This window comes from Genypterus blacodes, unplaced genomic scaffold (assembly GCF_046128005.1).
Source record: "Genypterus blacodes isolate CSIRO-AG114 ecotype Tasmania unplaced genomic scaffold, CSIRO-AGI_Gbla_v1 ptg000048l_1, whole genome shotgun sequence".
Classification (NCBI taxonomy): Eukaryota; Metazoa; Chordata; class Actinopteri; order Ophidiiformes; family Ophidiidae; genus Genypterus; species Genypterus blacodes.
In genome coordinates this window covers 2689321-2703642 of record NW_027466861.1, presented here as the reverse complement: position 1 = coordinate 2703642, position 14322 = coordinate 2689321, and the positions used below count along the sequence as shown (strand labels likewise).

The 14322-nt window shown below is 48.0% G+C and overlaps 1 protein-coding gene across 11 annotated transcripts in view; it reads left to right on the top strand.

The window, feature by feature from the left end:
* The window catches only part of dync1i1a (dynein cytoplasmic 1 intermediate chain 1a), a 48048-nt gene that overhangs the window by 220 nt on the left and 33506 nt on the right, over nucleotides 1-14322 (top strand). For 2 of the 11 annotated variants that reach the window (XM_076149902.1, XM_076149906.1), the window contains exons 2-4: nucleotides 52-166; nucleotides 787-880; nucleotides 3954-4069. In XM_076149902.1, coding sequence (XP_076006017.1) covers nucleotides 52-166; nucleotides 787-880; nucleotides 3954-4069 — 325 coding nt within the window. Of the gene's footprint in view, nucleotides 1-51; nucleotides 167-732; nucleotides 881-2651; nucleotides 2670-3600; nucleotides 3661-3953; nucleotides 4070-5605; nucleotides 5608-14322 lie in introns of all 11 variants that reach the window. The other 9 variants (XM_076149907.1, XM_076149901.1, XM_076149898.1 and 6 more) reach the window with 9 other exon arrangements.

Below are 14322 nucleotides of genomic sequence, written 5' to 3'. Positions count from 1 at the left end.
GCGAGTGTGTGTGTGCTTAAGCCGACGTCTCTCCATACATACCCTGTGCAGACGGAGAGTCAGCAGAAGAAGGAGGCGATCCCAGAGGACTCAGACTTGGACCGTAAGCGCAGGGAGACGGAGGCCCTGCTGCAGAGCATCGGCATCTCACCCGAGCCCCCACTAGGTACATATGCTCCAATACTCTGAGGGCTTCAGCCTCTAAAGGTTCCTCAAAGGTTCTTGGGTCAATTTCAGCATTATTACTACAATTTTTATAAAGTTTTATTATTATTATTGATGTGTTTCCTATCTGTTAAGTTGTGTTTGTGTGTTTACAGGTCCGTGTTTGTAGTTTAATATGTCGAAGTTAATGTTAAATTGGATCCTGTCATGTTGATGTGGGTCACATGTGATCCTCCCTACACGCGTGTTACGTGTTGCGTGATTGGGTTCAGGTCCCTCTGTGCCTGTTCCTCCCAGGCAGCTCTGCTCTCTAGTGGTCTGACATTGTAACATCAGAACGGGGTCACTGCTGTGCCTATTAGTAGCTTTAATTAATTTCTTTATTCTTCCTCAAATGTCTTAAAATGCCAAACCCAGAACCCATTTGATTCTATGTTGTCCCCCTTTCTTTCTTTTCTTTTCTTTGTCTTTCTTTTTGTGTTCCACATTAAACTTCTTTGGGCTTTTTTCCACTCTCACCTGTTTTTGGTTTCCTCGTTTCTTCTCATTGTCATTGCTGGAGTTGAGCAGTTCATCCGATGCAGCCTTTAATTTCAGAAACGTGTTATTTTCATTATTTAGTCCCGACCCCCATGTCCCCCTCCAAATCAGTGAGCACGCCCAGTGAGACGGGGAGCCAGGACTCCGCCGAGGGCGCGGCAGCGGCGGCGGCCAGGTGAGCCTCCATCTTGTCTCTCCACCTGTCCTGTGTTGTTTTTGACATGTATCTCATCTTCTTGTCAATGGACCAGCAGGGTTAGTTGGGTAAAAATGAGAGTCAGTGTCGGTGCCTTGTTAGGTTTCTGTACGTGTTATTCTGTACATCCGTTGCCAAGGCATCACGTCTTATGATGACCACAGTTTAGCTCACCGCTCGTCACGTCTCCCACCGAAGCTGGTAAACAAATATTGACAAATGCAAATAGCTGTAGACTTTCAGAGAGCATCCCTGTGGGCCTGATGGGTTTGAATCGCGTGTTCTTTAAGATGCCACAGTTGCGTTCATGCTCCCCGCTGCTTCATCTCACACGCGCTTTGAACACCGCAGCATTTACTCATGATGCGTTCACGGCACCCCAGAGCAGTCCGACAGCTACGTACTGCCTCTTTAAGTTCATTAAAAGTGCTTTACATGTGTTTCTGACCGGCAGCTGACTGTGGAGGTCAGACGTGTGAATGATGCCCATCGGTCTCCTTAGTGACGTGTAATTCTGTGATGGCAGAGGTGGAATTGGGGCTGAAGAACATGCCGGAACGTTGTTATGTTCCTATTAGAAAGACGGTGACTTTTCAATTTCTTTTTAGCTTTTACCAATTGGATTTTACAAATTGGTGAGTTTAAGTTCCGATGCCTGGAATGCGAGAGTTTCCCCCCCAAATCCACCCCTGGATTGTGGCATGCCATTTTTGAGCTTCTCCATTTGTGGCTTGTGTGTGTGTGTGTGTGTGTGTTTGTGTATGTGTGTGTCTGCGCGGGCGTGTGTGTCTGTCCCTCCTTCTTAGGTCAGGTTTCTGTAAAAACAAGTCACAAGTGCAGAACAGCAGGTAAGCGTTTCTAACATCCAACCCAGGAATGACCCCCCTACACACACACACACACCCTGATCTGAGCGATGACAGGGCCTCTGCTGGAAAAGGAAAGAGATGGAGAGAATAAAGTTGAAATGTCATGAGAATTAAATCGCAATCTCTTGAGAGTTGGATGAACTTCTTTAAATATTCCAACTTTCATTTTCCATCAGTGGCTCTAATTCGCTGTGGTGTATTGTGTTTCCGTCCTCATCAACAGCAGAACAGTGCAGTGTCCTCCCTTCCTTCCTGCCTCCCTCCTTCCCTCCTTCCTTCCTTCCCTCCTCCCTACCCACCCCTGCCCTCCCGTGGTGGCTACCTACCCCGCCCCCCCCCCCCCCCCTCCCTAACACTAGCTCCACCGATCTCGCCCGCTCGCATGAGTTGAGCCGCGGAAGTCATTTCACCCTTGGCAGCGTTGACAATCTGCTGCTTTAAGTGACATCGCCGTTGCTCTCAAACAGCCGCTCTGTCAGAGCGACGGGACGCCCCTGCCACTCTCGCCTGGCACGGCGTGGCACAATCTGAAGCTCTAATGGGCATGTTCACTGGCCATAAAGGCTACTATCAGCACGGCCCGGGCTGGGGTCAGAGGAGGTTATCCTCTCACAACAGGGAGCTCTCTGCCGCCGCTCACCCTGACGCTCCGCAGGTCCGAGTTGGTTTCCCGTTAACTCGTTGTGAGTAACATAACTCCCAAACCTCCAGTACAGGGAGACGCAGAGGAAGGGATCAAGGCCGGCAAGGGTTTTGTCACGTGTGGCACGCAATCCATCTCAGCTGTCATATGCTGAATCATGGGAATACAGAACATTGGATTGAACTGAGTCATGTTACTGCAATGACGACGCCATCATGATGCTTACAGAGGGAATCAGAGCCCCAGAGGTTTGATTGTTAAACGGTTTGAAGTTTTTATAGTGTTGCACCCTTTGTTAGTACTCGGGATGGAGTTCCACATTCCTGCTGCCCTGATTTAAAAAAGGGGTCAGAGCAAATTCTGCAGATTGGCGATTGAAGAAGACACTGCAGCCCCCTCTAGTGGTGTTAGGTGGTTTTGACCATGAGCCAGTGTGGAGATTTTTACCAACTGCTTCAGTGGTGGTGAAGAAAGACTGTTAAGGATCTTATAGAACAAGCAAACAGGAGCTCATCAAAAGTCAGAATAAGTCAAATTCAAATCTGGGAGTCAGCAAAACAGATTCCTTTCTTTCGTTTTGCTGAAGATGGTTGCTGTAGTTTATCAGAACCTATTGGCCATAAATATAAAATCTTGGCCTTGCGTTCCATAATCATTGATGACATCATGCATTCGAAGCCCTCCGGTCTCACACACACACACACACACACACACACACACACACACACACACACACACACATACACATTTCCCACTGACAGCAGTCGATCCATCCTTCTTCCCACCAGTTTAACATATTCCTCCCATAAAGCTCAAAGTATTAAAATGTTCTTAGTTTCCTGGCAGACGACCAAGACGTCGGTTACACAAAGATGAGCGGAGAGCTTAAGACAAATATATTTATGTCTAATGAAATATAATGACTCCCTTATGCATTGCCCTCTTATGCTATATCCATTTATCTAAACATTTTTCCACTGAGAGTTGCTCTCTTTGCATGGAATTCAATGGGGATTCCTCTGTTAAGCTGCTCTTTAGATAAGTGGTCTGTGGGTGAGAGTGTGTGTGTGTGTGTGTGAGAGCGTGTGTGCATATACAGAGATGATGTGTTGTATTTGTGTGTGGGTATGTAAATGCTCTTGTCCCTCTTCCCTCCCTCCTCCTGCTCCCCCTGTCGGTGATGTCAGGACGCTGCAGTGGGACACGGACCCGTCGGTGCTGCAGCTGCACGCCGACTCTGAGCTCGGGTACATGCTCCTCCTCTTCATCACTCACCCACTCACCTGTAGTCTGGCTTAGAAGTGACACATCATGAACAAAACATTTATATATGAAGAATTTCAGTGCACATGTTGAGTTTTCCATTTAATGTATCAGTTTGTGTTAATAGATCGTTTTCCTATAAACAAACTGCTTCTCTAGCCGCTCGATTGTAAAGCAGGAGAATTTGTGACTTTGCTCCGTAATAACAAGGTTTAGTTTGTTTAGTTTGTATATTTGCACACTTTAATGGAGTAACAATGCTGCTGTTCCTCTCCAGGCGCAGGATGCAGCGGCTGGGAGCCTCCAAGATCACACAGGTGGACTTCCTCCCCAAAGAGCTGGTCTCGTACTGCAAGGAGACGCAGACACCACTCAACGCCCACCAGTCCGAAGGTGAGTGTGTGTGTGTGTGTGTGTGTGTGTGTGTGCGTGTTTTGTGTGTGTGTGGACTTTGCTCGTCCTGCACGATCACGGGTTAAAAGATCATTTTTTGCCGATTGAAATCAGAGGGTTTGACGTTGTGTGGGTGAATTTGATACGTCTTTGGTGAGCCGGCGTGCAGCCTGGAGTGATCTAAAGGTCTTGTCGAGGGGAGGGGGGGTGGTGTGTGTGTGTGTGTGTGTGGGGGGGGGGTCTGGGCTGGCGTGGCTGACAAGTGTCTGCCTACCGCGAGCTCGATCACAGTACATCGTGCTTCTGACTCCTGCTCGTAAGTGGAAACAGGCCCGAAAGATGAAAGATAAGTCAGATGATTTCTGACAGATGGCGGAGGATCGCTGTCTATGGCTGCTACACATACACACACACATTCAAGTAATTCAAGTATAACTGTGTGTGTGTGTTTGTCACTGACTTACACTTACAATGTTGAATAGGAGGTTGATGAATTTGAAATTGAACTGTGTGTGTGTGTGTGTGTGTGTGTGTGTGTGTGTGTGTGTGTGTGTGTGCGTAAGCCTGTGTGTGTGTGTGTGTGTGCGCGTGCGCGCGCCTGTGTGTGTGTGTGTGTGTGTGTAAGTGGGCGTGCTGGGGCATAAACACATCCATATGGTCGGGGCTGAAGTTCACCCTGTGCTGGATTTGGCATAACATTGGTGGTAGCAGATTGAAGGCGTAGGTTTCACTTTACTGTCAGTCTCTCTCCACCGCAGAAGAAGAGCGCTGGATGAACGGATCGGTGACGGTGAGGGGAAACGTTGCGTTGTTCCACTTAACGAACCTGCTGCCATCAGTGATGAGAGCGACATGTTTACGCTTATCTCCATGTTCACAAATGTCATCTTCAGATTCAGTAACACACACACACACACACACACACAAATACACACACATTCCCCCCCCTATCATCTTCTCTATCTCGCGTCTTCAAGCTGCCAGTACAGCTGGCAGCCATGTGACTGTGCAGGGGTTGTACTTCCTGCTTCCTGTCATTATAATCGATGGTCTGGTGTGGATTCCACTGCCCCCCCCCCCCCCCCACACACACACACACACACGTCTGTCCTGATCACCATCTGAATGTCCCGCCCCCCTGCCCCCCCCCTCTGCCCCCATTTCCTTGACAAACCCAGGAATAGATCATTTATTCAACAAGTGCGCATGCATGACGTACACACACTCTTAAACATAACAGAATCAAGTTTAGCATACAGCCAAAATATGTACACACACACGGAGTTGCACCTAAGAGCTGTGTGTGTGTGTGTGTGTGTGTGTGTGTGTGTGTGTGTGTGTGTGTGTGTGTGTGTGTGTGTGTGTGTGTGTGTGTGTGTGTGTGTGTGTGTGTGTGTGTGTGTGTGTGTGTGTGTGTGTGTGTGTGTGTGTGTGTAAGTGTGTGTGTGTGTGTGTGTGTGACACACATAACATAACACATGTTCAGAAGGTCTCAGTTATGCGTGTGTGTTACAACATCTGTGAGCCAGAGCACAGACGTGGTGGTCCATGGGGAGGTGACCCTTGCCTTAGGAGACCCTACCTTTGCCACAGTACCACAAAGCGTGTGTGTGTGTGTCAGAGTGAGAGGGAGTGTGTATGAGAAGGAGCAAGAGGAAAAAAAGGCCCATCATAGCACCTGCCGAGACTCTGTGTGTGTGTGTGTGTCTGTCCGTCCACCTGCTGTTCATGTTCATCATGTATTCGATCTTTTCTGCTTCCTTCTTTGTATTCGCATTTGCGCTCTGTTCTCTAATTCCCTCCCTCCTTGCTTCCTCTCCTTCCGTGCCCTCGGGCCAGGCAGGACTGTGACCCAGTCCACAGTGTTTGGTGTAATTTCTGGGAAAAGGCGGAGAGAAGAAAGAGCAGCGGGAGGTCTGGGAGTGGAGCCCAGCTGTGGAGAGGCGGGGGGGGGGGGGTTCGGTCTGGGGGGACGGACGGAAGAGTCAATCCGGTATCTTAATGAGGGTGGTGTGTCCCCAGAGTGTGTGAGACCCTACACTCACATGTCAGATGTGTCATTGCGACCCCGCATAGGAGCTTTACTGTACTGATCCTGACCTCTGACCAGCCAGTAGTAGAGTAGAGTAGAGTACCACATTCTCATGAGTACTAAGTAACCACCTATCTAACTTTTCTCTTATCTTATCTACTAATGTCATATCTTAACTCCTTAAGTAGATTTAAGGGTCACAATCAATGGATAATGGCTCCCATGATTCACCAGCTTTTAATATGACAGCATTCATTATAGTTTTAGTAAATCATCTTAAAGCCCTGATTTTACTAAAAAATTTGATTAGTATTGACGTGTGTGTGTGTGTGTGTTGTGTGTGAAAGGAAGCACAACTGACTGAATTCTCATCATAATCAGTTTAACTCATTGATGGATGACTCAGAAATTCTCTCATGGTTTGTTGTCCTCGTGAACTTCTGACCTCCCTGGATCTCATACCGGCCTCTATGCCGGTGTGCGTGTGTGTGTGTGTGTGGGTGTGAACGTCCTCTGTAGGCCCGTGTGCATCTTTATTGAATTGCGCTGATTTGATCTGACTTTGTGTTCGTCTTCGACATAAGAGTTTGTGTTTTTAAGCTCCCATGCAGCGTGCGCGCGTGTGTGTGTGCGCGCTTATGAGTGTGTGTGACTCTCATTTAAACCAGTTAGTGATATGGCTTTTCATTTCCGTAACCAATTTTCCTCCGTATAATCCTAATGTGTAACTGTCTGTGCATTCATTTTCCAATTGACTTGCCCGAGTGTCCATTGTACGAGCCAATCGGATTAGCCTCAGTCACGGTCGGCTCCCAACTATTCACTGCTTTCCTAATGGCCATGAATGGGCGTACTTGTGTTTGGGGACGAGCGCCGTGTCTCATCACATAGCAGGAGGATGGAGTCAAGTCTCACAGAGTGTGTGTGATAGTAACCTATAGTAGCAAGGTCAAACACAATGTTGACGCACACACACTCCTCCTCACGTCTCACCTCCAGACCTGATTGATGTCCACCCGGCTGCTTCTCCAGCTCCTTCTCCAGCTCCAGTCAGGTTCGACTTCCTTTTATGACCATAGTATCCATCTTTCTTTTCTCCTAAATCAAATGAATAACTTTAAAACTACATTCGGTATCCGACTCTGAATCTAACGCCCCAACTTCTACTTCAGTTCGGCAAACGTTGCGTTGTGCCATGTCTCACTCGCCTACGGCCAGAGGGAAGAGCTGAGACTTCACATTCAGTTTGAATCACACAGGCTCCTTCTTCTTCTTCTGCTCTCGACTTTCTGCACAACCTAACACTAATGGTACTCGGCCATAACCAGAGGAAAGGGCAGAACTCTGGCAAGCCCGCTCTTTTACTTTGCTGATCCCAATCAGAAGATAATTATCAGCTTTTCTGTGTGTGTGTGTGTGTGTGTGTGTGTGTGTGTGTGTGTGTGTGTGTGTGTGTGTGTGTGTGTGTGTGTGTGTGTGTGTGTGTGTGTGTGTGTGTGTGTGTGTGTGTGTGTGTGTGTGTGTGTGTGTGTGAGAGAGTGAGAGAGTGAGAGGGAGGGAAGGAACGGTCGGGAGACTGTGCGCCTGTGCACGTATGCATGTGTACAGTGATAAGCTGACCGAGTCGGCCGTAAATTGGTTTGGCTCAGTGGACCTTAAAAGACCCTTAATAGTCCAGAGTAGAGAGGTAGGGCCAAAGAAACGGAGGGGAAATGGAGGGAAGGAGAACGAGGGGAGAACGAGAGAGGTGAAAGGAAAACGCTGGTCACCAGAGAATACGGACAGAGAGATGGAAGGCGGGCGGGCGGGCGAGCGAGCGAGAGGGAAGTAAATGGAGGAGTAATGAAGGCGACTGAGGGAGTTTTACAGCAGTTATGTGATATTATAGCAGTAACTCTATGCAGGGAGGCCGAGGTAGAGGCCTCCACACACACACACACACACACACACACACACACACAGGAGTGTGTCGAGTGGGATTATTATAAGTAAAAGTTTCTCTCTCTTTCTCTTGCTCTCTTATTTTCTGGCCCATTAGTTTTCATGGTTTGTACAGCTCCAGTATGTAGTCGGTCAGTAATTCACTCCTTAAGTATATTTACTGCAATAAGAGGCTTTCTTTTGACGTGTGGTGAACTGGTAATGGCCCCTAATTGCAAGCAAAAACCCATTTCCAAGCACTAATGTGAAAAGACACACATGTTAGCACACACACACACACACAGACACACACACTCACTCAGGCGGGCGAGCTTACAGATTCATAAACGTAAACACATATGCGCAGGGTAACATACATTGGGATAAACAAGCGCACGTACCCGCAAAAATGTACACAGGAGCAAACATGTGTACACGCGCCTGCTGACAGAGTGACCGCGCACACACACGTCACTTAAAACGCTACATAATCCCATAATGGAGCAGTTAAGAAACCAAACTGCAAATTTGTGAAGCGATCCTGACCATTGGCAGCACACTGGCCCAATTAGACTGTTTACTTTTTTGTGTTTTTCCCTCACTAACTCCCAAATACATCAAACACGCCTCCGCCAGGTCCTGAACTTGTAGGTATGTCAACAACCGGACCCAAAAACGGCCTTCGGGGGTTCTAATCCGATCGGACCGCAGTCTGGTCATTTGCCTCGATTTTTAAACGCGGGCCCTTGAACGCACCGCCGACGCAGCTTCCTGTGTTGCTTCGGTTCAAATCCGATGAATCGGCGTTTAAACAGTCAGATTTGTGGGCGTGTTGCAAAAATACACTGGGAAATGTCGGGCTAGACATTTCAACGAACGCGGGTGATGTTATAGTATATGAGAAAGTTTATACAGTAATGTTATAGAGGGCAAATTGGAGCAGAATACAGTTATTAGTATTACATCACCACGTCACATATAAGATTGTTCTGGTCCTAAAAGTCTTTTAGTTGTAAACATGGAAGTTACTGGCTACTGTTGATAGAGGGATCGATTGTGTTCTGCTTTGTCCAGCGTCTGATAAGATGGAGCGTCGCCTCGAGGCCTTTATCCGGCCTCATCCTGGCATTCTGGAGCGACTGTGCATTCCCATAAAACACAAAAAAAAAAAGGCAAATATTCAGCTTTCAGAGCGGCCGAGGTGTTTGCGGGCAGTCGTCAAGGTCCGGGGAGGAAGGAATGTGCTTCCATGAGTGTGTGTGTGTGTGTGTGTGTGTTTGTGTGTGTGTGTGTGTGTGTGTGTGTGTGTGTGTGTGTGCACTGCATGCGTAGGTACTTATGCTGCTTTCTATATGTGTGTGTGTGTGTGTGTGTGTGCGTGTGTGTGTGTGTGTGTGTGTGTGTGTGTTTGTGAGCATATATGTGTACGTACCTCACATATGGAAACGCTTGTCTCGTACACTGTTGTTGTTCCAGCCAGGCTGCTACAACAGGGTGAGCAGACCAGAGGGTGTGTGTGTCTGTGTCTGTGTGTGTGTATGTGTGTGTCTTTTCTCAAGGCAGAATTCATCAGAGTAACCACAGTGAGTGTTCCCACAGGACCCTTCACAGAATGCACTCACTGCTTTTTCTGCAGCATAAATACGAATTGTATTTTTATGTTTTGTGGATTTTTGTGTTTGCAGTTGTCTCCGGGGCTCTGTTCAAATAGACAGTGTGCATATGATATACACACACACACACACACACACACACACACACACACACACACACACACACACACATACTTCAGCTCAGCTTTGGTTTTTGCTATTTCGATCTCCCCCTCGCTCTCCCCCACGTAGACAGACATAATGGCTCGCCGCCTCTCTCTCTCTCTCTCCCTCTCCCCCTCCCTCTCTCTCTCTCCCTCTCTCTCCACGAAAGCGAGTCTGCGTCTGGAGCTTTCGCCGCTTTCATCGCCGCCGTCGCCCTCCAAAGGGCACACGGCCTCAACTCCTGTTTCAACTCCCGAAAACGGGGGTCCCGAGCGGTCTCCGTCAAAAGAGAGAGAAACAGAGGGAGTGTGAGAGAGAGAGAGAGAGAGAGAGAGAGAGAGTGGTGATATTAGAGAGCAATAATGTCTTTCGCAGTGCGCGGCGTATTCCAAGTGAGTCACAGATGATTGCAATTTTCCCCTATGACCACCGTATAATAAGATACATGAACCCCCCATCCCCTCCCCCTACTCTGACTCCCTCTTTCTCTCTCTCTTTCTGTCTTTCTCAAAAAATGGCCATCATCCAAAATAATATTTGCCATATGATGAGTGTTTGAGATGAATAGGAATACAGTTTTTTATACGCTCCTTTTTTTTCCTCTCCTTTCCAATTGTTTTTCTTTTCCCGTATTCCCCTGCATTTTGTTAAACTTGACTTTTTGACACGGCCGCCCCCCCTCCCCCCCTCGTCTTGCCCTCCCCACCCTCCTTGTTGCGTTTTTATACGTGTGTAAAACAACAGTGGGTCTTGAACGTTTGCCTGGGTGGTCCTCCTCCCTTGTACTGTGAGATCCCCCCTGGGCTCTCTGGGGGCCTGCAGCTCGTAGCTCCGCTCCAGTCTTGATGTGTTTTAACCCTTTTTGGACAGACTTTCGCATGTCGTCGTCGCCACAGTTACAAGCTGTCGGCCTTTGTTTCACACCGAAACCTCCGCTGCGAGTCAAGGAGAGGGAATATTGCCCCACCAAGGTCGACGGTTTGTTCCCCAGCCCAGAAACACAACAGCTTTCTATAATCCACACACACACACACACACACACACACACACACACACACACACACACACACCCACACACACAAAATTCTGTTCCACTTAGACATGAGTTCTAACCCTACATTTCCAGATCATCATCAGGGTTTGTAGCTCTGCAGTTGGACTGAGGTGAAATCTGATCGCCGTGCCGATTCTGTGTTTGGAGCGCGGCGCTGCCGTTCCACTGGCCTCCAGCAGGGAGCACTCTTGGCACACGTACTTGAGGGGCGGCTTCAAACTCTCGCCAGCTTAAAACGCACCACTCCAGCTTAAGCCGCCGTAATTCATTTTGATTTCATTCTTAATAAAGATCCAAGAGGTTTCAGATTAATCTCAAACAAGTGCTTGATTTTTTGCGACAATTTAACGCTTGAGAACATTCATGACACTGAGCTCAGGAGCGTCTTTCTGCGGCGTAAAAGCTTAAGAATATGTGTAGGTTTTGTACGTTTGTGTGACAGTAGAGTTGCTATAAATACTCATCTATTTTGGTACAATACAGCCTTTTGAGTTCACAAAGGATTCAACCCCGACACGTCCACCATGTTGCCTGTAAAACTCCGTTTGTGTCCCATCTGTTTGTCCGTCCCTCGTTAAAACAAAATGAAACACCATCGTCATCCGAGTGGTAAACAGACCACCAGCCACCATCTGAGACACGCACACACACACACACACACACACACACACGGATGCCAACAGTCCTTCAAAATGACACAAATCCCTGCTTGGGTGACGTGTTGAAATGTAAGTCGATGCCACAGCAGCGATTTTTATATAAGACCTTCTCTCTGTCTGTTTTATTCTCTCTCTCTCTCTCTCTCTCTCTCTACGTCTCTGTCCCTCTGTCTCCGACTCTGTCTCTGTCTCTCTCTCTCTGACTGGGTTTTTGACAGCTTGGAAAGTTTGAAGTCATGGGTTTTAATCAGGGCCTTGCGGCGGAGCTGGGAGCATGGCGTGGCGCGGCTTGATGGCTCAGTTTAAAAGATGTGGGTCTGGGCCCGAGCCAAGCCTGGGTGGCACTGCTAGGAAGCGACGGAGGGAGAGAGAGAGACAGAGGGGGGAGGGGAGAGAGAGAATGGACCCACGAGCGCACAGCAAAGTCGGCCGCAGAGCCCTGAAGGCCGGACTGTGCCGCATTAATGGGGGTTGATTATGTGAAGGCATGCGTGCCGTACGTTCAGCTACATGTGGGGAGATGAATTAAGCCCAAATCATCCTCGGCCGCTTTTACATCAGACGCTGCTGCTAATGTGTTTGGAAGGAGGGGATATGTTTACCCCCACTGTTCCAATCATTATGTGACCAAGCGTGAGGAATTATAAGCTTGATAACTCTTTAACAGAAAGTTAAATGGGCTTTTCTGAATCTACACGTCTGTTGTGTGATGTGTTGCACCTTGAATAGGAATTGAGAGATCTATGAGTTTGGGCCGTGTTGTTGCCTTTGTCTCACTGCTTTGGCTGTCCTCAGATCAGTCAGGTCGGACCGCTGTCTCACCCCCCGAGGGGACAAACATCTCTGTGACTTTAGCGTCTCACTCACTCCCACATGACTAGAGCTCCTTTTGTCAGAATCATAACGTTATCGGAGCGTTTATGTGTTGTGTGTGTGTGAGTCCAGGTGAGTGTTAACAGACGCTACAGGTCTTTTTTTTTTTTAAAGTCGCTCTGTAAAGCGTTCATTGCGACACGTGGCCCGGCTGAAAGCTTTTGCAAAAAAAGCAGCATGGGGCTAAATGTCAAAATTCTGACAAATAATGTCAAGCGGCGTTTATTTTAAGCTGTGGTTCTGCGCTGAAAATAGACCACAAGCTTCTTCCAGATGGACCGAAAACGCAATGTTTCTGCTTTAACGAGCAGGATCCCTAACTCGCTCAGAGAACCTGTAAGGTTTGAGTCAAACTGAAACTAAAAATAGGCGTTCTACATTATAACAACAACACAAATTTAGCTTTGAGTTCAGCCTGAACTTTCCTGTCAACCCGTCGTATCACATTCAACCCGTTTTTAAGGATGATATCATTTTGTTTGCGAACACTATCATCACTCCGGTCGTATGAGAACGGTGTGGTTTTAAAAGCAGGATTATATTACTGTAGGTGGGACGAATAAAAGTGAAGAGAGAATTCCCCCAAAGGTGCCTCGGGTCATCTGGAATATATGTGGAGATAAAGTGTGTGTGGTTGTGTGTGTCTTTCCTTAACAATAAGTGTTGGTGTGTGTGTGTGTGTTGTGTGTGTGTGTGTGTGTGTCGTGCCTGGGCCACATTAGAGGAGCCTTTCAAGTCGTGTTGGCCTCCTCCTACTCCTCTGCACAGCGCTTGTGTTGTGGTCTGCACGCTGCTCCACAGCTGACGTCTCAGAGCCCCCTGCGAACTGTCTGCGCGTGTGTGTGTGTGTGTGTTTGCGCACCCGTGTCAGTGTGTGAGCCACATATATCCTTTGCGAGGGTGTATATGTGTACATTTGGGTGCGTGGGATGTTATACGGTTATTCCCAGTTCTCTCATATCTATGTCTGTCTTTGTGTTTCGTACAATAGAGATCTCTAGAAATTATGAGCACTGTCAACTTTAAGTGTGTGTGTGCGTGTGCGTGTGACTCAGTTGGACGGTCCCCTCCATTCTGCCTCCATGTTCCTCCCTTTGCTCTTCTGTTTTTAGTGGCGTTTGACATTTGGCCTGTATTTGTTACCTGTGAAGCACTCAGCTGTTATGTTTCCGTTTATTGCTCTGTCACGTCATCTTAACACAGATCAGACTTTCGCTATCTTGTCAATAGTCTCTAACATTGAACAGGGACAAGTTTAGAATGGATAAGTGGATCATGAGACTCTAAAAGCGACTCAACATGAAGTTTAAGAGCTAAGTGATCTACATATGTATCCACTGTTGCGTCCTTGTATTTGTCTGTCACACCTGAAACGTCAATCCTATAGTAAGTTGAAAAGTCGTATCTAAAGAAAATTGATTTGACGAGGCTCGACGCGTCAACATGGATCCATAACGGTCCATTAAAAAGCACTACAGACCTGATAAAACACGGCGGTTGCGCTCAGAGGAAAATGTTTCTTAAATCAAAGCCTTTGGTGCATCGGCAGCAAACGGCTCCTCCATTCTCAGTCTGAGTTCTAGAGTTCATCGTGGAGTGTTTCAGTTTACAGCTCCCTTTTAGTTTCAACCTGTGTGTGTGTGTGTGTGTGTGTGCAGCATATCTGCATTCCCCAGCAGCTTCACCTCTGTTTGTATCCTCCCACTCTGAATCTGTGTGCCTGCATACCTGCTGGGCGGCGCTGAATGGACCAGGCCCGGGTCAGCGTGAGCCAGCGGTCGGGGGAAGATTGAGGCAGCCGGAGAGCGGCGGCCCCCAGGGCGAGCGAGGATATCATTACCCCGGGTGTGTATCCAGCCAAAAAAACAAGTGGAGTTTCATCAAGGCGGACACCCCGCCAGCCGCGAGGGGGCGGAGACCGGTTAACCCGTCGCCCTGGAGTGAGGGGACGTATTAAG